General features: G+C 39.6%; 1 protein-coding gene across 1 annotated transcript in view; it reads left to right on the top strand.

Annotated features, from left to right (window-relative positions):
• LOC134648849 (protein sidekick) overlaps positions 1-22,724 on the top strand; it is a 59,802-nt gene that overhangs the window by 26,450 nt on the left and 10,628 nt on the right. The window contains exons 2-18 of the mRNA XM_063503430.1: positions 9,772-9,867; positions 10,027-10,203; positions 10,469-10,685; positions 10,838-11,541; positions 11,618-11,713; positions 12,708-12,827; positions 13,495-13,650; positions 13,934-14,060; positions 14,240-14,535; positions 14,662-14,847; positions 15,654-16,066; positions 16,447-16,669; positions 16,980-17,176; positions 18,931-19,140; positions 21,082-21,336; positions 21,927-22,155; positions 22,404-22,724. Coding sequence (XP_063359500.1) covers positions 9,772-9,867; positions 10,027-10,203; positions 10,469-10,685; positions 10,838-11,541; positions 11,618-11,713; positions 12,708-12,827; positions 13,495-13,650; positions 13,934-14,060; positions 14,240-14,535; positions 14,662-14,847; positions 15,654-16,066; positions 16,447-16,669; positions 16,980-17,176; positions 18,931-19,140; positions 21,082-21,336; positions 21,927-22,155; positions 22,404-22,724 — 4,023 coding nt within the window. The remainder of the gene's footprint in view (positions 1-9,771; positions 9,868-10,026; positions 10,204-10,468; positions 10,686-10,837; positions 11,542-11,617; positions 11,714-12,707; positions 12,828-13,494; positions 13,651-13,933; positions 14,061-14,239; positions 14,536-14,661; positions 14,848-15,653; positions 16,067-16,446; positions 16,670-16,979; positions 17,177-18,930; positions 19,141-21,081; positions 21,337-21,926; positions 22,156-22,403) is intronic.

The following is a 22,724-nucleotide window of genomic DNA, read 5'->3' as shown; positions in this document are numbered from 1 at the left end:
GTAAACAATAACTTAATATAACCAGCTAACCTTATTGAGAAATCAATCTTCTCATTTCACATGCTTTAACCTGAGATCATGTAAACAATAATTTAATACAACCAGCTAACCTTATTGAGAAATCAATCTTCACACTTCACATGTTTTAACCTGAGATCATGTAAACAATAACTTAATACAACCAGCTAACCTTATTGAGAAACCAATCTTCTCACTTCACATGCTTTAACCTGACATCATGTAAACAATAATTTAATACGACCAGCACCTGGTAGCATTAACAACCTTCTTTCGATAATCTTTCAATATACTTATATAAACTAATTTACAGTCATGGTCTGCTCTAGACAGTCTGCCAAAGTATAAACCAACATCAACAATCACAGTCTGCCCTCAAGGCCTGCTCTAAACAGTATGGCAAAGTATAACACGTCATAAATAATGACAGTCTCCCCTTAAGGTCTGCTCTAAATAGTTTAGCAAAACATAATTCATCATAAACAATCACAGTATTAAGGCCTGCTTTATATAGTTTGCAAAACATAATTCATCATAAACAATCACAGTCTGCCATTAAGGCCTGCTCTAAATAGGTTACAAAGCATAATTCATCATAAACAATCACAGTCTGCCATCAAGGCCTGCTCTAAATAGGTTACAAAGCATAATTCATCATAAACAATCACAGTCTGGCATTTAGGCCTGCTCTAATTAGTTTACAAAGCATGATTCATCATAAACAATCACAGTCTGCCATTAAGGCCTGCTCTAAATAGGTTACAAAGCATAATTCATCATAAACAATCACAGTCTGCCATTAAGGCCTGCTCTAAATAGGTTACAAAGCATAATTCATCATAAACAATCACAGTCTGCCATAAGGCCTGCTCTAAATAGTTTACAAAGCATAATTCATCATAAACAAACACAGTCTGCTCATAAGGCCTGCTATAATAGTTTGGCAAAGCATAATACATCATAAACAACCACAGTCTGCCATTAAGGCCTGCTCTAAATAGTTTGGCAAAACATAATACATCATAAACAATCACAGTCTGCCCATAAGGCCTGCTCTAATAGTTTGGCAAAGCATAATACATCATAAACAACGACAGTCTGCCCTTAAGGCCTGCTCTAATAGTTTGGCAAAGCATAATACATCATAAACAACCACAGTCTGCCCTTAAGGCCTGCTCTAGACATAATCCCAAAGTATAAATTGTTATGGCCTGCTCTAGACTTGACTAGTCTAGACAGTCTGCCACTACGGCCTGCTCTAGAAGATAGGCTGCTATCAAAGCCTGTTCTAGACAGTCTGCCAAATTCAACCTAGACAATCTAATAATTTGATTTGGTATGGCCTGCTCTAGACTGGACCAGTCTAGACAGTCTGCCATCACGGCCTGCTCTAGAAGACAGGCTGCTATCAAAGCCTGTTCTAGACAGTCTGCCAAGATCCAACCTAGTCAATCTAATAATTTGATTTGGTATGGCCTGCTCTAGACTGGACCAGTCTAGACAGTCTGCCATCACGGCCTGCTCTAGAAGACAGGCTGCTATCAAAGCCTGTTCTAGACAGTCAGCCAAAGTTTAAATCATCAACATCATAAACAATCGCGGCCTACCCCAGACAGTCTGCCTTCAAGGCCTGCGCTGGTCAGTTTGCCAAAGTATAAACTAATATATATATATATATATATTTTAATTTGGATCAGACAACAAAGCCCATATTACAATAACCTAACTTTGCCAAAACATAAACTAACATAATAAACAGTCATGGCCTGCTCTAGACAGTCTGCCATTACGGCCTGCACTAGACAGTCTGCCAAAACTCAACAGTTATATTCTAGATTCATAATATTAATATGATAACTAGCAATCATGTCAGCGAAGAGTCTCGAACAACACCTAGAGATACTCTCGCTGGGTCGCTGGATCAAGGTTCAGATGCAGAAGGTGGTAATCTTGGACACGACGCGTATGTACGTCGGTTCCTCACTCTGTGGCCCTGACCATCGGCAGCTTGGGCCCTGCCCACTGCTGGCAGCACCATCTTAACGGTTTAACCTCCTTTGCTTCAGTCAGCTCTTGCTGCGAAGCCCTCGCTTATCATCAACTTCATCCGTTCAGCCAGGTTACCAGCGTTGAAACATAAAAAAAATAAAAATGTTATAATTATTGGCAGTAGCAACGATCGTTTTAGTCTCAGTCCTCGTCAATAATTAATTCATTGATCATGCACATCGACTCAATTAATCTTACTATATACATCATCCATATATCGTCATCAAAGTGGTCGGTCAAGCATTATCGCCGACATTGTCATCTAAATCGTCCAGCTCCGTTTTTATCATCGATATGGTCAGTTATTGACCCTGTCATGGGGCAAACATCGTCGCCGACATCGACACTGTAGTAGACATGTTCAGTCATATACATCATCATCGTTATCGGACCTCTATTACCTTAGATTTTCCTTAGATACCTACTCATCGTTACTAAGATCGTAATCAGACGTCAATGTCGTCATGGATATCAATCATTATCTTCATCAAAAATCATCAACATTAATTAATTAAAATAACAAATATTCCATCAATTCATCAACTCAGAAATAACATCTAAAATATGTTTTTTTATTTTTTTATTTATATAAACAGATTATTCAATGACCTGATGGTCCTGATGTTTCGTCCTAAACTTCGTCCAATATTTCACAATAGTAAAGTAATAGGGATTCAGCCACAGGAATCGGCAAAAACGCAGCAATAAACCTTGGGGTGACATGCACCCGGAAAGAAAACACTCCAAATAAGTACTACTGTATACTACACGGAGTATACCGTAGCAAATACTATCGTCATTACCCCACCTATTATATTATTGGAACCATTGGAAGTAATTAAAAGTTATTCCAATACCTTAATTCACCCTATAAGCAAATGAAATCGTAAAGTCACAAATAAATTGTATTTCATAGCAACAATTCATAGTTTCATTTTTGGTTTATTACTGGATTGCAATCATAATCATAATCATTTATTAGTCGCAATCCATTACACACACACACACATTACGCATGTATAACTGCATTACTTATTTCAATTTTGAATACCTAGTAAAATTTTAAAAAATATAACTGAATACTATGCAATATTATTAGACAAATATTGAGTCAACAGCACGGAAAAAGTAATCTGTTCTTGTTTAGCCAATCACGTTTAACAAATGCTTTAAACCAGACAGGACTTGCACTAAATTTATAAATTTAGAGAGACAAATTTGTACATTGGTGTATATTTTGTGCAATAAGGTTTAAATATAAATACCGCTTGTCATCAATTCAAAGGTATGAAGTAGGTATTCAAGAATTCCAAATAGAGTGAAATTATTCACTTTCTTTTTTTAAATACCTACTAGGAGATCTTAACCATTGTAAATGAACCTGTACTCGTTAACAGAAAATAAACTGTCTTTTTCGTTTTCATATGCAATGTCAGTAAAAGTATCCACAATGCGACCAGACATCATGTTGCTAATAATGATGCTTTGAAATTGTTGCTTATATTTTCAAACTTATTTCTTTTGTAAATTGATGTAGAATAATTGTGACACCATTAATGGTGCAAGTCTCTTTTACATTCTGAAATGTTAATATCATTAATTTAAACTTCCTTGATTTGTATGTGAGGTGTGAGGATTAAGCCTGGACTATCTCTATAGTCCAATATGCAAAATTTCCATACATCCAATCAATCGAAAATAATAATAATAAAAGAATGTATGACAAATCTGTAACCGATAACATTTAAAATTTCGAAAAATTCTGCTCATCTGTTTTTCATCTTTAAATTATATAAACCTTGCTCATATACAAAATTCAGGCTTAAGAATGAATTACATAAACTAATGAATTGGGTTATTGAGATGCATGACATTTGAAACAATAGCATGAAATAGATGTGCAACTACCAGCATCATTTCAAATTTAGAATTCATACTGTGTGTAATTCCATTCAATCATTATTGTTTCTATATGCTTCTCTCTAAGTATCCAGATTGATAATTTTCAGTATAACAATGATATGCAACTACATGCAAGTACCTACCTATGTAGAATATACCATTCAATATCTTCAATTATCATTTTTTTAATCCCTTTTTCATACACAAAATGTTCATAAATAATTATTTTCTGTCTTTTGTCCAAAATAATTTATATGCACATTATATTACTATACCTATTATATTATTTTATTCTGAATCAGAGACCGGAGTATAGATATAGAGATATATCTAAATAAGTGTGGTGCCTGCTAAAGGCCTCTTCTAACTCTTTCCATTGACAACCGTCATGGGCCAATCTCCTACAATTCTAGCCCGCTATCATTTTCTTCCTCTCATTTTCGCTATCCCATCATTTTATCATGGCAATAACCTCTGCGATACTGATCCATAACATTGTTTTGTTATCTCTTACCATATATAGGCATTATATACTCATGCATCATTAGAAACAATATACCTTTTAGTGTCATTAGACTATCCAAAAAAAAGAATAGTAATAATACCTAGTAAATATTCAACTAACATCATGATACAACTCAGTGTTAATAACTAACTTCACTGAGCACCTGCATTGTACCTGAATACTGCATAATGCCATCCTTACCCTTTTGACTTCCTTCATAACCATGTTGCCTCTTAATGATAGCTCTGTGTCTCACCAATCTCTCCGTGACGAAGCTGATGGTTGTTTTGCTTGCGTTCTCGTCGAGATCTATTCTCATTGTATTCCAACATGTAATCTCACAGTCCAAAAACAAACAATGACAAAAACACGGGTTAATAACTAGATCAATATATAGCGAACATCCAGTGCATTGCAAATTCAAAACACTTTTTATGGTAAGCAAACAAAACCAATTGTCAATCATTTTGTTTAGCGTACAAAATATGAAATCTATCTTGTATCATATATATACTTTCTATTGCTTTCATTATGAAATGAACTCTTAAAAGACCAAGCAACTTACATTTCTACGCACCTCTCATCATCAGTGAGAGCGACGATCGTGAGCTCTCAGGTGGCTGACGTAACCTATCTTTGCAGTGAATGTACGTCCACATTCACCGCAAGTCAGCAGCCCTCCGACAAAATTGTAGTTGATGACCGCAGGTGGTCGGGCCTTTAACTCATCACGCTTCGCGTAGTTCCACTCGCCTCTGCTCTTCAAAGGCTTGCACTTTTGTATTCATTGTATGCCTTCACTTCGGCCGATCTTGTGCCGAAGTCTCCCAGTGCGATGGTTCAATATAGCACCTCCATACAGGTGAAAATAATCATCCAATATCTATGTGGGCATTTGAATTCACAATCCCGCTTTCTGAGATGTAATCATTCACAGATTTAATGCTCAGTAAAAGGGGTTTTGCACTCAAACCACTGCTTTCAGTAACATTTCTTTTATTACATTGATATACAGGATTAATTTAAGATTACAACAATATCAAATCGAACATAACCTCGGGCAACGCGTAGCCGCCCAATCTGACAGTTCTCTCCCTCTCTCTAGCAAATTACCATAGATACAATAAACAAAAAGTATAAAGCCGGGTGCCTACTACATGATTATCAGTGTAAAGCCACATACAGGACATTAACTAGGTATTGTGATGCTTACAATAATTTGTAACTTGCTACGTTCAAAATTACAATATTCTCCGGTTTTGATTCCCTGTTGAAACAGCCGAGCTGCAGCTCATTAGGTTTCGTGTTCCGTGGGTTGGATATTAAAACCAATTTTGCTCGTAATACGAAATAATTGTATACCTACACACTTTGTAGGTAGTTGCATTTTGAATACCTTCAGCTTTGTTAATACAATAGCTAAATGGGTGCAACTGTAACAGAATAATATTAGAAATTTTTCGTCCAAAGCTGATAGATACAAACTATAGGCAAAAGATAAGAGTTAGGTAATTATAAAGCATGTTGAAACTGTAACATGCACGTTTCAATTTCAACCCCTTTAGTAAAAGTACAAGTACCTATCAGAATTCTTAAAGAATGTCATAATTACCTACTTACAATAACAAACAATATTTGTATATATAATTATTTATGTATAATTATTTCAGACCTACTGAATTATTCCAAATGTCAGTCAATTTCACTTTAGAAGGGATGTAAGTACAACGGCAGTTCGTGATATGAATGAATTGTGAAATTGAATTTATCCTTGAACTACTTGCTAAAGGCGTGGAATTCTCGGCTTTACAATAGTAAATAGGTTGGCATGTCAGTTCGTACAATTTCAGTTATAATAAAAATAGGTGCGAAAAATCAGGTTAAACGTAAAAATAACATGGTTGAATTATTGAAATTATGTACAGTTCTAACCGATGTAATTCGATACTGTAGGTGCACGAGTTGAGCGTTGACTGCGGCTAACTGGGGCAGCTTTGCTGCAGTCAATCAAGAGCACGTAAAAAATAAACAAATTCTTGCTTCTTACGTGTTAATAACATCACTTCCTCCTTTCTCGATTTTTATAAAAAACATCTTGCATTTTAAGCTGGGAGTTCATAATAAACTCGAAACTATATTAACCCAAATGCACTTAGGTGGTGTAAGTGGATAGCTTCCTCAGCACTTCGTTGTAATATGGCCTAAAATAACGGCTATGTTGGAACCAAGACATTAATATTAAAACATATAATAACTACAGGAGGTAAGAGCAGGTTATGTACCTACTTCTGAGGTTTCAACAATAACATCGAATCGGATAAAAGGTATGTTAATCACACGTTTTATATTTCCCAGATGTATCATATCCGACACTCGTAGCCTCAAAAGGATGAAATAATGCTTTTAAATACTGTATACTGACGACCGGTCTGGCCTAGTGAGTAGTGGCCCTGCCTGTGAAGCCGCGGTCTTGGGTTCGAATCCCGGTAAGGGCATTTATTTGTGTGATGAGCACAGATATTTGTTTCTGATTCCAAAACGAAGTTAAGAGACAGTTTCGGATTCAGTTTCGCCCAATTTAACTCGGCCAGCGTTCGTCCAACGATAATTACCTACAACGTAGCGTCAACGTCAAGTAAATGTTGATGAGCTTGCATTAGAAAATGCCACAAGCGAGGACATCAAGTATAATACGACAACGTCCAGTGAAGGCACATTTACTGTTAAACAAAACACGTGATGAAAAATTACTGTAAAGCGCATCTACATCTACAATACAGATGCATTTCATCCATTATAATATTTTGAAATTTTGATTAAATTGGTTCATCGTTCACGTGGTAACACAAATTTTAAAATCATGTTTTAAAGTTTATTGAGTCTCGCATTTAGGTATTTACGCGCGTGTTAAACGTGCATGCTCATTATTAATGTAAGCTTCGCCATACACTCACCCTTTGGATTGGATAATCCTTTATCTCTGTTTTTCGGACGTAAACGCAATAAAGGCTTGTAGTATCCGTGTTCTGCCGCAATATTTAACGCTTTATTGCATACAAATAATGAACAAAGGAGGGCAAAATCGGGCAATACAACCATTCTTTAGGTGGAGCAGTGAGAAAATTCATATTTGATGTTTCGCAATAAAACAGTCGAATGGTTTTGGGAAAACTCAATGCGCAAGAAAGGGCTCTAACGCTCGCTACTAATGACTTAGCTAACATTGCACTGTTGCGGTTGCAAACAAAAGGATTAGCTAGATTTACAACGTGCCAAAATTTTAGCAATCCCTATGGAGTCGACCTTTTTCGATAGACAAGGGTCAATCTTTTAAGTCGTTCAAGCTCCCTATACATTACAATCAACAGCGTCTGATAGAGGCGAGGCGGTGTAATGAATAGGCCGGAGTCACAGTTCATTGAAAGAAAAATACACTAAGATAAGAACTTGTGACTTCCTTGATTGTTTCCCGGTTGCCTCGTTTTGTTAACCTTGTTAGTTCTCACTTTGATACTAGCATGAGAGATAGAAATCGAATCATTGTTGAACCTTAATCACAACATTCTCGTAACCATACCTAACTGTTGAATGTCTATTGTTGAGGAAATTCTCATGTTCAATATTTTGTTTTTACATTGTTTCGTTCATCGTTTCTCTATCGACGTGAAAGTAAGTGTCGTTAAGTTTAATTTTTCTTTGTTTTATCCTGTTGTTTAAAATACTATGTCTTTTTCTTTAAGAAATAAATATATCTAATCTATGAAATTTGCTAAAATACGTATCTCAACACATAAACACTTTATTTTGACAAAACTTGTAACAAGGCTACAAATCAGAAATAGCTACTGCTATTAGCAGCCTATTTGAAAATAGAAAACCGTTGTTCCCAAAATGACTCCGGCCGGCCACGATAAATGGTTTTGTGTCGTAACAAGTTCGGTGGGACCGACGGCCCGTGCTCCGATTGAAAGATAAAATCGGTCAGCGCATTAAACACGCCTCTTGATATTCGACTGCGGGTCCGAATTGCATGACGTGTCCTAAGTGATCGTCTTTTTCACTTTCCGTCGTTACTGAGTCATCTCAAATGTATTTAGGACGTTTGCAACAACATCCCGTTTCATTGGTAATTAACGTTAATAAAGAAGTATGGGTTTACTCTTGTTGAGATCACATACTTATTTTGATATTGGGTCACTTGCAATATTTGACTAGTAAAACTGTATGTGTCTCTACATTTGAGAAAGAATAATACAAATAGGCGTATACTTATATCGCAATTTAAGAACAATGGCATGGAATTATTTTGTACCTACTTCTGAGTTTTGGTGCGTGACTCGTTTTCATTGAGGGACATTTAAGAATCTAGTCACACGGCTGTGTGTCCGGCCAAGTTTGAATCGACTCAAAACTTTATTTTCTAACGCAATTATAATGAAGCCCTAATACGCTGCGCTTATCTTTACTAATCCCTACCAATATTATAAATGCGAAAGTAACTTTGTCTGTCTGTCTGTTACCTATTCCTTCCGGCTTAAACTGCTATACCGATTTAGATGAAATTTGGTATAGAGATATTTTAAGTCGCGGTATTCTCATCGAATCGAATACACATACTTACTTGAAAACAGTTATTTAACTCTGTAATCAACATGTATACATAATGTAACCGTTTTTTATTGCTCTTGGGTACCTATATTTGAATGTAGATGTATGGAAGTTAATATGGGCGTTTAATAAAAAAATGGCATACAATTTAAGCGAGGTAGCCAATTAGGTTGATATCTACTAGTTATTTAACTATACCAAGGTCAAACCAGCATTAACCGTAGGTATCTATCGACACTCACATTACATCTTACGTTTACGGCTCGCTTACCTTAGAGAGCCTTTTCATTTATTATTCAACTCGCTATCTAATCGGTTTTATATTAGGTCTATCTTATTTATTAAACCGATAATTCTTACAGCGCTTCCTGCCCTTCATTTATTTTAATTACATTCATTTTGAACTTTTTTTATTAATAGACTAGCATTTGCTTGCGAAGGAGATGGTTTCCGAATCCTAAATCGCAATTCAGGTCCTAAACCCATGTGCAAAATTGCATCCCCATCGGTACGCGCTCAAGCAAACAGACATTGCTAAAATTGTATCCGAATGTTCTTAAAATAAATCCTAAAATATCACACAACCTTTGGCGGTTGTGTGTGCAATTTTCCGAACACGAATTGGCGTCTTTGTCGATCAAAGGATGAAATAACATAAAATCATAATGTATTTTTTCTTATTGTTTTAGTACAAATGCAGCCGCCACGATTCAGCATGCAGCCATCATCCTCAAACAGCATAGTCAGAGAAGGCACCACCAAAATATTGCAGTGTTCTGCACACGGTAAGAGAAAGAGAAATTAAAGTTTTCTGTGCCTCAGCTTACGTAATTTGCTTAAATTTTTCCAAAAGCATTTGATTACCTACGTCACCAACGTGTTAGATTTGTATGTCATGTATAGAATGTCTCATAACTTGACCTATATACGATTGCGTGTTACAGGGATTCCTCAACCAGTATATAGATGGCTGAAGAACGGTATACCATTAGGAGAATATTCATCAGAGCTCTTTTACAAGATCCTCAATACCCAACGTGATGATGCAGGAGCATATCAGTGCATAGCCAAAAATGACGTCGGCGCCATATTCAGCGAAAAAAACAATATTGTCGTTGCGTGTAAGCTTAACTAATTCTTATAAGTACCCATTTACTTAAGGACTCTTCGTGAGTTTCAAGAATAATCAAATAATTTATTAAAGGGTAATATAGGTACTCCATTATACAAAGTAGTTGACTTGTGCTAAAGTAATGGGGAAACTTTCCGCGTAGCTTTAAGTTAAAGTACCACGCTCTTAAAATAATACTGACGGAATTAGTAAAATGAAACCTGGTGCTCCTTGTGGTAATCGCGCTTATGAAATTAATTATCTTTAACTTGCAGATATGGGCGTATTTGGAAACATAGAACAAGATGTAGTAGTTGTCGAATCCGGCAGAGCTGCAATTCTTGATTTTCCTTATATTGAATCTGAGCCACCTCCTTCAGTGGTATGGCAAGATCAAAATGGAGCTCTTCGTTACGATCAAAAATATGCACTTACGCCACAACATCAACTCGTCATTCTATCAGCTTCGAATGAAGACGAAAGGCCATACAGGTTGGTTTAACTACCACTTTTGAATCACTTCGAAGTAGCCAGTTATTATGCTACAAAGTCGTTTTCTTCACACGCAATAGTAGTTGCTAGGTAATACAAAGTAGGTACCCATCTATTGTCAACCCAGTAACAAACTATACGTAATATTTCAGAGTTCGGGCGATAAACACGCAACTAGGAAAAGTAGAGAACAGCCCTTACATTAAATTAACTGTATATGGTGACGACGATAAAGAAATACCACCAGAAATTATAATTAAACCACAAGACACCAAAATCACAAAAGGCCAAGAAATTGTAAACTTATATTGCATAGCTAATGCCAGGCCTCTGCACGAATTAGAAACACTTTGGTTTAAAGATGGCATTTTAATAGATCTGGCCGGCGTCACTTACGATTTACAAGACCAATGGAACAGAACCTTGAGCTTAATTTCAGCTAATTTAAGTCATACAGGTCAATACACATGCCAGGCGAGATTAAAAACGGGAGGATTCGCAACCGTCACGGCTTCTGCCGCCGTCACTGTAATTGAGAAGCCGGTGTTTACGACCACTTTAAAATCCGAAACGTTTGGTGAATTTGGTAGTACCATAGTATTAGAATGCAACGTGCAAGGAATTCCGTTGCCGGGCATTACCTGGTATAAAGATTCAAGAAAAATTTGGAGCGTCGGCGCAGAAACCGAAGAAACGGACAACTCCGATGTGGACGACGGGGGACGACGTTACCGTGTCGAGGTAGACCGCTCCCTCGTCATCAGCGACCTAAAAATGGACGATATGGGTATCTTCCAGTGTATCGCCAGCAATGAAGCTGGCGAATCATCCATTTATACATGGCTAAAAATAAAAAGTAAGTTACTTTATATACCTCCTATTATTTACAGTGTCTATAGACTAAACAACACTAACTATTGACTGTCGTACAGCTAAACAACATATTCGCGTACCGCGCAGTCAGATGAAGTTAATAAGAGTGAGGACTGCGGATAAAAAGGCAAAAACGTTCAAATTCGATACTGGCAGTAAGATATTGATTGTAGTCATACCGCACATTCTTCAATGCAGCAATGATTTTTTTTTACAGCACATGTGTGAACGCTATTTTTTACAATTTTGTCCTCGGTTACGGTGCAAGTGTTTGTTATTTTACACTTGTTTCATTTTACGTTTAAAAAAACGATACTTTTCAGCTTTTGTAGGTAGTCAATTTATCTATTTTTTTTTGCATGATAAGTTGATAACACTAACCTTTTTCATTCGGAACAATATATATTATGTTGATTTTTAATTACCTAATGTTTATAACATCAAATTAAATTGATATATAATATTTACCTATTCTTCCTTTATATCGATATATGTATTTACTCCTTTATTATTTCATGAAATTCAATGCAATATGTAATAATAGTAGTAGCACACGAAACAATAAGTAATTCATATTTTAAATCTCTACTTATTTTTATCTGCTTATTTTAAATCTTGAACATATTGTATGTTACTCCACAATTATACTTCAACCTATTTTACATACTACTACATTTCTCATTTTCATCAGTTTTTTAAAGTTTTTATTCAATTTTACAATGTGCATGTTAGATCATAAGGTTTTCTTGTGATACTTACTAACATAAACGAGCGTGAAGTATTTCGTGAGCGGGTTGTTTTAAATTTTAAACAATTAACGTGTTGTAATATCGGTTGAATGAAATGAAAATAAATTTATGGAATAATCTAGGGATAAAGGACTAAACTTTATTTTTGTATTGATAGTATAACTTTAGCACCAATGGTGAGAAATAGAGAATTTCCGGCTGAGTGTAAAAAGGAATATGATGTCAATATTTCCGTGCATATTTGAAAACAACTTGTTAGCTAAACCTGGAACATAGCTGCTTATCACCATCATTTTAACTAAATCATTAAGTAAGAACAAAACTTCCCGCTCTTCTAATTGTAGGTATTGTATACGTATATGGCTAGCGTGTGTTTAACCCTAGTGCGTGTGGCTTGTAGCGTCCCCGCCAGTAATGCAGAGCCCGCCAGCCAACCTTACCGTGCTGGACGGCAAAGACGCCACCATCGCGTGCCGGGCCATAGGCGCGCCCACTCCCAACGTTACTTGGTACTTCAACGGTAAGTATTGCTTTATCAAACTGTTATTATTATTACCCCTAGAGCTAATGTAGGTACACTGGCGTATTTACGGCAATGGTGTAAAATCAAACTCGTTCAGTGGTAAGTTAGATTAGAAGCTAGGGATACCTTAAACTGTCATTAAATGGCATATCATTGGTCATAGTAATGTTATCTTAACAGACTATTAGTTACACCCGCGAGAGCATACCTAATGGTTATAAAGAATATCAATATATATACCTATGTGTAGCTATATTTATGGTAGGTATGAAAGTCACTGGTGAACACCTTATTTTTTAGATATGTTTCTAGTACTTCTCACCTCATAAAACTCATTATTCCAACGAAAACAAGCTCATTGAATGATAACATAGTTATATTTTCCGTAGCCGTAGCATAAAGGTAACTTAAACTTTTAATGTATCAACTCAATATTAAAATTTTGAAGCTACTTGATTTATTTATGCGTTGAGGACCTTTGCCGCTACAATCTTTCTTTTAGAAGTCATTCGGCGTAATATCAGTGTTTGTGTTCAGAAGTAATTCCATAAAACTCTTTGTAATGCAGACGACACATTCGCTAAATGTATAATGAGACCCTTAGACACCACGGAATATAGACTACGCCGTCGTAGCGCACATTGACATGAATTCATAATTCCAGACTCCCTGATTATAAATCTGTCGGCGAGATTGCAAGCGTTAGAGCACGGAGACCTGCTCATTACCAGCACAACTACGGCCGACACCGGCAAATACACCTGCGTGCGCGCCAACGACGCGGGCAGCGTTTCCGGGGAAGCCTACTTAACTGTACTAGGTATTATATCATTTTGATTGCAGTGAAACGTGGATAAATGGAATCTCCAGAGATTGATTTTAGTCTTTTGATTCCGATCGACTTCGAAAAATGTAAAAAATTTAATCCACCTAAACAAAGAGTTCTAATAAAAGAGATCATTTGTTGCAACCGGATGCGCGTAACTGATTGGAAGTCTAGACGTTTTCCATTTACCTCTTAATCTAGGTTTCAAGATTCACTGAAGGACTATTTGAATAGACATGGTTTATTTTATACTAAGTGTACCTACATTTTGTTTCAGTGAGAACGCAGATTATTGCACCCCCGGTGGACACGCGCGTTTTGCTCGGCCACACGGCTACTTTACAGTGCAAGGTTTCAAATGACCCCAACGTGAAATACAATATCGACTGGTTCCATAATAATCAGTAAGTTTAAGTGATCTTATCTAAATGCTAGTAAAAATAATATCAAATCGTTTTACGCGCCCTGAATTATTTACCCAGCTTACTCTATGCGTGTTGTTAGCCATTAAAGATTATAAATATTCATATTTGAGTTTATCGTTCCTGTTATCTATTTACCAACAGAGATTTTTTGTGTCCAGGCCTATGACAGCCGGTTCCCGGGTGTGGGTCGCGGCAGATGGCTCGCTGCAAGTGCAAGCCGTGCGCGCCAGTGACGCGGGCGAGTACTCGTGCGTCGTGACGTCACCCGGCGGGAACCACACGCGGAAAGCTGTGCTGTCCGTTATTGAACTACCCTTCGCCCCGACTAATGTCAGGGCCGTCAGATTAGATGCAACGACGCAAAGAGCTATTAACGTTTCGTGGACGCCAGGCTTCGATGGGAACTCGCCGATACAGAAGTTCATTGTGCAGAGGCGTGTTGTGCCGGAATTTGGTAAGTGACGTCATCAGACAGGAACGAAACGCAGTCCGTTAGGTATCGACTGGCCCTACGGCCCGACGAAACTAAAATAACGGTCGGTTGTTTCAAACACGCCTTAAGTATGTCATTAATTTACAGGTCCTACTCCAGATCCTCTGTTAAACTGGGTAACTGAACCGTCAAACGTCTCGGCGAATCAACGATGGGTTCTCCTGACCAGCTTGAAAGCGGCTACTTCTTACCAATTCAGAGTTTCAGCCGTGAATACTGTGGGCGAAGGCCCCGCCTCCGACCCCACGGACGTTTTAACATTACCACAAGAAGGTAACTTTTTTACTTCAAAACTAATTGAAAATCATGAAACACTTGATGTTGACATAGTTTTGGAATACGTGTTTCACTATTTAAGAAATCCGCTTTAGTCAATTAACACCGACTAATAAGCTAACAAACAACATTTTTCAAATTAACTCTTTAATTAGCACTAAAATAAATAAATACAGGCACATTTAATTTGGTCATTGGCATTAAAAATGACACTTCATATAGTTCATATCAGAACACAAATTTCCTCAAATTGCTACTAAAGCTAATTTGACGGAGTTTATGTTTACATCCCTACAATAAACTGTTCTCTTTGTGATCAAGCTGCCAGCGACCTTATATGCTGCCAAGGTATGCAGAAAGACTTGAAAAAGATATGTTTATAGGTTTAATATTGTGAATGTGATCTATGTATTCAGTTGGATTTAAAAGAAACACAGTTACTTTCGTGAATGCGTCTATTTTATAAGCTACGTTCTCAGTTACTTAATTAAGTATACATTTAGGATCTAGCATTAGCATGATGAATTAAATTTCGCATTGTCATTGCATTACTTAGTTTACCTTTGCAAGCACGTTAAACAATCATTTCTCTTCGGTCTAACACTTACACTAATTTGCATGTTTATCTGATATGAATTACATTGTTTTGAATGAACTTTTTTCCCATGAATTGTGCATTGTGGATCTGATAAGTACTGGCTTCAAACGTCCATCATTCTTAATTACTTATATTTAGGCCAATTCTGAGCATGCAACTTTTTAAATTTCGTTGAACGCAGATTAAGCAAGTGTATGCATTGCAGCTCCCTCCGGCCCACCTATTGGTTTTATGGGCTCGGCTCGATCATCTTCGGAAATCATCACCCAATGGCAGCCGCCTCTAGAAGAACATCGCAATGGCCACATCCTCGGTTACGTCATCCGATACAGACTTCGCGGCTACGACAACAGCCCCTGGACTAACCAAAACATCACCAACGAGGCCCAAAGGAACTATCTGATCCAAGACCTGATCACCTGGAAAGATTACAACGTTCAAATAGCGGCTTACAATGATAAAGGTGTGGGTGTGTTCACTGATAGTTACACTATCAAAACAAAGGAAGGTGTGCCAGAAGCCGCTCCTGACAGTGTTCGCTGTGAAGCTTCCAACTCTACCTCCATCGCTGTTTGGTGGACTCCGCCGAATCCGCAAAAGATAAATGGAATCAACCAGGTACATTTGGACTTCATTAATTATACTCTTTAAATATGCTGTCAGTTTTAATTCACGCACAAAACATTTATTCACATATTGTATAATAAACATAACAGTGAAAACAAAATTCTCTTTTGTTGTGTCTTTTTATTGAAAAACGCTTTTGAAAAATAAGTCATGGCAAATATGTAACAATTATGAATCATATACGATTATTTACATTATTTTGCTTTCATAAGTAATAGTTACTGGTTTTTAAAAAGTGTTTTTCAATTAAAAGACACGTCAAGATCGCGTAGTCTTTTTCTAATGCTAAAAAAACGAACTATCCTACATTCAATCGTTATTTTGATTGGTGAACTTTTTGGTGTTAATATTTAATGTGTATATATAAATAGGGTTACAAAATCCAAGCGTGGCGATGGGACGAACTAGAAGCAGATAACACTGAACAAAAGCTCGTCAGTGTTCCGCCAAATCTTTTGGATCCGCTGACCGAACAAACGGCCATCATTAGTGGACTTGAAAAGTTCACGGACTACAACATATCGGTGCTATGTTTCACTGAACCAGGGGATGGACCTCGAAGCGAGTTTGTTCTGGTCAGAACCAATGAGGACAGTAAGTACTTATGTAATTTATATTGAAAATGTAGGTGAGACGTTTTCCTTTTTTACCGACAATGACCTGACCCTCACCTCAATGCTCTTATTTAATCGGAGTGTTTTGCCTATTAGAAATAATCATCACTGGCTTGTTTAATATTATGTAGACCATTTCTAAATTTGCGTGTAGTTTACTACTGTCCAGGTACCTACTTTATGGTTAACCAAAATCATAATAAACGATTAAATCTGCGATTAGAAACTAATGACATAAATTTTCTGTTTATTGGGCAATCTTCTTAAAGTCTTTTGTACTCATTTTTTAGTTCCGGATGAAGTAGCGAACCTACAATTTGATGATATTTCTGACCGCGCCGTGCGCGTATCGTGGATGCCGCCGAAGAAATCCAACGGAATTCTAATGGGATACAGGCTCTCTTACCAAGTGAAAGATGACAAAACAACGGCTATTAACGAAACACTACCGGCCAACATTACCAGCATACGAGTCGAAAATTTACAGGTAAAGTTGTTTAACTTTATATCTCTTTATCAAGTGAATCAACCTAGATACGTTGAACAATTTTCAGAAAATTATCTAATCAATTATTTATCAAACCACTCGTAGCAAAGTGGCACGGTTTATTTTCTATTACAAATAAGAACTTGGAATGTTTACTATTCTTTATTTTCTTATCTTACTCATTGCACGCATAGTAAATATTGTATTACCAGAATTCGTAACTGCTCTCTCAAGAATACGAGTAGGTCTGGTAACTAAAGAAGGACGGCTAAGCTGAATGAATCTAATAAATAGATTTTATATTTAAGCAATATTTGTTATATAAAAATTATTTAATCTACTCGGCCGCTTCGGTATTGAAGGAACTCTGAACAGTTTTGTAGCATTCAGTAAAGTCACCAGAGATTCACATTACAATATAAAATGACAAGGTTAGTTAGTGAAAACAAAAACATTTCAAAACCGTAGGCGGAGTGTACCGAGCCGTGACTCGTGAACCCTTTGACCGCCGCAGATGGCAGTCGCGTTTTCGTGGCGCGCCGGCTTTGACACACACATTTGTCGTCAGCTAATGCAGACCGCTAACTCACTAAACCGTAGAGCAAACACAATATTCGCTACTCGTACATATACCTACGTAGCTACGTACGTAGTTTTGGCAAATTTGATTAATTAATATGTTTTATTTGCTCGTATGAATTTAGAATTTACCATAGAACTACAGCGCTTATGGTTCTAAATATATTAAGTGTAATATCAAATATTTAAAGCACTATTAACAATGTGCAAGTGACTGAACTTTCCTGAAAACTTTGGAATAATCTCGGATACCTATTTCCGAAAACTTCTTGTAACTTTCAAATGGTCGACAGTTTTGGTCAGAACTTTATCAAAACTATACGCATACCTATTGAGACAGAAAGTTTTGCAAATTTGAGTATCTATCCACAATTTTTTTTGTCGTCCTACGTTTACGGCTACTTTGTGTACACCTGTAGTGAAGCTACCTATAGCGTAACAAAGAAATTATTTTTTATTTTCTTTCTAACATAATACGACACACGAGTATAATAAGTTTGTTTTTTGCTGGCCTAAGCTATACTTTTATATGAATGTTCTGGAGCCCAATGCTGTAATCGAATTTAGACTGTTGTGAGACGTACTGACATTTAACAAAAACACTAACTAGTAACACGTGACGCGAGTGACTAAAAATACTGTGAGTCTAAACCGTAAAATTATTTAGATTTTTATAATCCTTGTGTGTGAACTCCATATAACGTCACTCGATATAACGTTTCACACGTCAAAAAGTGTCCGGTCCCTTGAGTGTCGCTATATAGAGTTTACAGAAATGGTACAATAAAAAAAACCGGCCAAGTGCGAGTCGGACTCGCGCACGGAGGGTTCCGCACCATCAACAAAAAATAGAGCAAAACAAGCAAAAAAACGGTCACCCATCCAAGTACTGACCCCGCCCAACGTTGCTTAACTTTGGTCAAAAATCACGTTTGTTGTATGGGAGCCCCACTTAAATCTTTATTTTATTCTGTTTTTAGTATTTGTTGTTATAGCGGCAACAGAAATACATCATCTGTAAAAATTTCAACTGTCTAGCTATCACGGTTCGTGAGATACAGCCTGGTGACAGACGGACGGACGGACGGACGGGCGGACGGACAGCGGAGTCTTAGTAATAGGGTCCCGTTTTTACCCTTTGGGTACGGAACCCTAAAAAATTGCGTATTTTGTAGGCAAGCACACACTACAAGTTCTGGCTGTGCGCGCTGACGGGCGTCGGCGAAGGACCGGCGCGCTCCGCGGTCATTCAGTCGGGGGTCGAGCCCGTGCTGCCGGACGCGCCACGCAACCTGGCGCTGTCCAACATCGGCGCCTTCTCCGTGCTGCTGCAGTTCACGCCCGGTTTCGACGGCAACTCTTCCATCTCGCTCTGGACCGTGCAGGTAACTCACACAGTACACGTTTTGGCTGCGTCAGTGAAGGCGCGCTCCGCGGTCATTCAGTCGGGGGTCGAACCCGTGCTGCCGGACGCGCCGCGCAACCTGGCGCTGTCCAACATCGGCGCCTTCTCCGTGCTGCTGCAGTTCACGCCCGGTTTCGACGGCAATTCTTCCATCTCGCTCTGGACCGTGCAGGTAACTCACACAGTACACGTTTTGGCTGCGTCAGTGAAGGCGCGCTCCGCGGTCATTCAGTCGGGGGTCGAACCCGTGCTGCCGGACGCGCCGCGCAACCTGGCGCTGTCCAACATCGGCGCCTTCTCCGTGCTGCTGCAGTTCACGCCCGGCTTCGACGGCAACTCTTCCATCTCGCTCTGGACCGTGCAGGTAACTCACACAAGTTCTGGCTGCGTCAGTGAAGGCGCGCTCCGCGGTCATTCAGTCGGGGGTCGAACCCGTGCTGCCGGACGCGCCGCGCAACCTGGCGCTGTCCAACATCGGCGCCTTCTCCGTGCTGCTGCAGTTCACGCCCGGCTTCGACGGCAACTCTTCCATCTCGCTCTGGACCGTGCAGGTAACTCACACAAGTTCTGGCTGCGTCAGTGAAGGCGCGCTCCGCGGTCATTCAGTCGGGGGTCGAGCCCGTGCTGCCGGACGCGCCACGCAACCTGGCGCTGTCCAACATCGGCGCCTTCTCCGTGCTGCTGCAGTTCACGCCCGGCTTCGGCGGCAACTCTTCCATCTCGCTCTGGACCGTGCAGGTAACTCACACAGTACACGTTCTGGCTGCGTCAGTGAAGGCGCGCTCCGCGGTCATTCAGTCGGGGGTCGAACCCCTGCTGCCGGACGCGCCGCGCAACCTGGCGCTGTCCAACATCGGCGCCTTCTCCGTGCTGCTGCAGTTCACGCCCGGCTTCGGCGGCAACTCTTCCATCTCGCTCTGGACCGTGCAGGTAACTCACACAGTACACGTTCTGGCTGCGTCAGTGAAGGCGCGCTCCGCGGTCATTCAGTCGGGGGTCGAACCCGTGCTGCCGGACGCGCCGCGCAACCTGGCGCTGTCCAACATCGGCGCCTTCTCCGTGCTGCTGCAGTTCACGCCCGGCTTCGACGGCAACTCTTCCATCTCGCTCTGGACCGTGCAGGTAACTCACACAAGTTCTGGCTGCGTCAGTGAAGGCGCGCTCCGCGGTCATTCAGTCGGGGGTCGAGCCCGTGCTGCCGGACGCGCCACGCAACCTGGCGCTGTCCAACATCGGCGCCTTCTCCGTGCTGCTGCAGTTCACGCCCGGCTTCGGCGGCAACTCTTCCATCTCGCTCTGGACCGTGCAGGTAACTCACACAGTACACGTTCTGGCTGCGTCAGTGAAGGCGCGCTCCGCGGTCATTCAGTCGGGGGTCGAACCCCTGCTGCCGGACGCGCCGCGCAACCTGGCGCTGTCCAACATCGGCGCCTTCTCCGTGCTGCTGCAGTTCACGCCCGGCTTCGACGGCAACTCTTCCATCTCGCTCTGGACCGTGCAGGTAACTCACACAAGTTCTGGCTGCGTCAGTGAAGGCGCGCTCCGCGGTCATCCAGTCGCGGATGCAGCCCGTGCTGCCGGGTGGTACACCTCGCAACTTGGCGCCGTCCAACATCGGTGCCTTCTCCGTGCTTCTGCAGTTCACGCCAGGCTTCCATCTCACTCAGAACCGTGCAGGTAAGTAAACACTAACAGCCTTTTAAAGCATATAACTAGTTATTTACAATACAAGAGCGAAAAATAGGAAATTCGAAGAGTTACGTAATGTCCTTATTATACACAGGGTGTTGCATGGAGCACCAGATGTACTGTAAAATTCTCAAGAGAACTCTTTGGAGTATTTAAAGTACCTACATATTGTAAAAATCCAAATATATAAATAGATCAAAAGAAGTGTACTTGATTAACATAATTTTGACAGGCACAAACAGCACGCAACTCATCCTGGATAACAGTATTCGAAGCAAACGCCCCAGACGCCCAGTCCATACTCGTGACCGGACTGGTGCCGTTCACCACGTACCGGCTACGCGTAATAGCGACCAACGTCGTCGGGACTTCACCGCCTTCTGAACCGTGCAAAGAGTTCCAAACCATCCAAGCACCTCCGCAGCACCCGCCGAGGAATGTGACTGTACGGGCAGTGAGCGCTAATAATCTCCGCGTCAGGTGGATCGTAAGTATTTGACTATCATTCCTGCCTAAGCGCTCATTTAGAGTAATTTAGACGGTGCGAGAACTCGCATGCGAGTTTCATTACATTGCGTCATTTGATCGGTCGGCTGAATTGATGTCACCTCAATGGTCCGCAATGTAACTAAAATCGTATACGAGTTCGCGCGCCGTCTAAATGATCCCTAAAAGCTGCGTCCCCTGCGTACGTAACATGGTTTAAATTGAGACACCTTTTTCAGTTCCGTTCGTTATAAACTATACAAAAAAACTTTCTATGATAAATGATAATTTATGATCGTAGAAAGTTAATATATATTGAATTTTTCTTTCCAATTTTTCATGATATCTTGATAATACTTTAGGTAAGTACTACAAAGTTTTACATTTTACAAAAAGTACGTACTCTATATTTTTGTTCCTTCTCTTACTTATAATTTGTACTTTCAATAAAAAATGTGCGTTAGAGTTATTACAAATTACAAGTAGTAGGCATTCTAACATTTCTAACCAAGCGCCATTCACGTTTTAAAACGTTTTGGTACATCGTTCATTTTAGTTAGAGTGTGCTATAAACTAATACAAAATTTTCAGCCGTTACAGCAAAGCGAATGGTACGGCAATCCAAAAGGTTACAACATAACTTACAAGCAAAGCGGCACTAACGAGACACTGTTCAACATCATAGAGGACCACACGGCCAACTCCCACATACTGTCCAACCTCGAGGAGTGGTCCGTGTACGAGATACAGATGACTGCCATCAACGAGGTCGGCATTTCTACTGAGAGCCCGATGGCCACCGAAAGGACTAGAGAAGCCGGTAATATATTTTTTTTTACGACAAGCAGTGCAAGCAAACAAGACAAGGAACCGAATTGCAGGTCTTACACAGGTGACCACACGAATCGATCTTTCTAATCAGTCCTGCGCCAGAGAAAAGTTAGTGTGGTTACTAAAGTGACGTCCTAATCTTGTCTGTTAGTGGACGCATTTTTTGTAACTCATTTATTTACATGTATGTTCCTTATATTGAGGATTTCTAGTTCTAACACCTCTGTATATTTTTAGTACCATCTTCCGGACCAGATCATGTATCAGCTAACGCGACTTCATCTACAACAGTAGTTGTACTATGGGGTGACATCCCAGCTAAAGATCAAAACGGTCTGATCGAAGGATACAAAGTTTGCTACGCGGCCATAGTGCCACCTCCTAGGCCCGACCATCAAAAAGTGGAATGCCAATCCATACCCTCCAACCAAACGCATACTATCACACTAACGGAACTGCGTAAATATGTTGTGTATCAGATACAAGTACTGGGATACACTAGATTGGGAGATGGAGCGCTTAGCGATCCTCCTGTTACGGTGCGGACGTTCGATGACA

The sequence above is a fragment of the Cydia amplana genome, chromosome 6 (assembly GCF_948474715.1).
Source record: "Cydia amplana chromosome 6, ilCydAmpl1.1, whole genome shotgun sequence".
NCBI lineage: Eukaryota > Metazoa > Arthropoda > Insecta > Lepidoptera > Tortricidae > Cydia > Cydia amplana.
The sequence above is the reverse complement of the archived record's forward strand: the minus strand, read 5'-3'. Positions and strand labels throughout refer to the sequence as shown.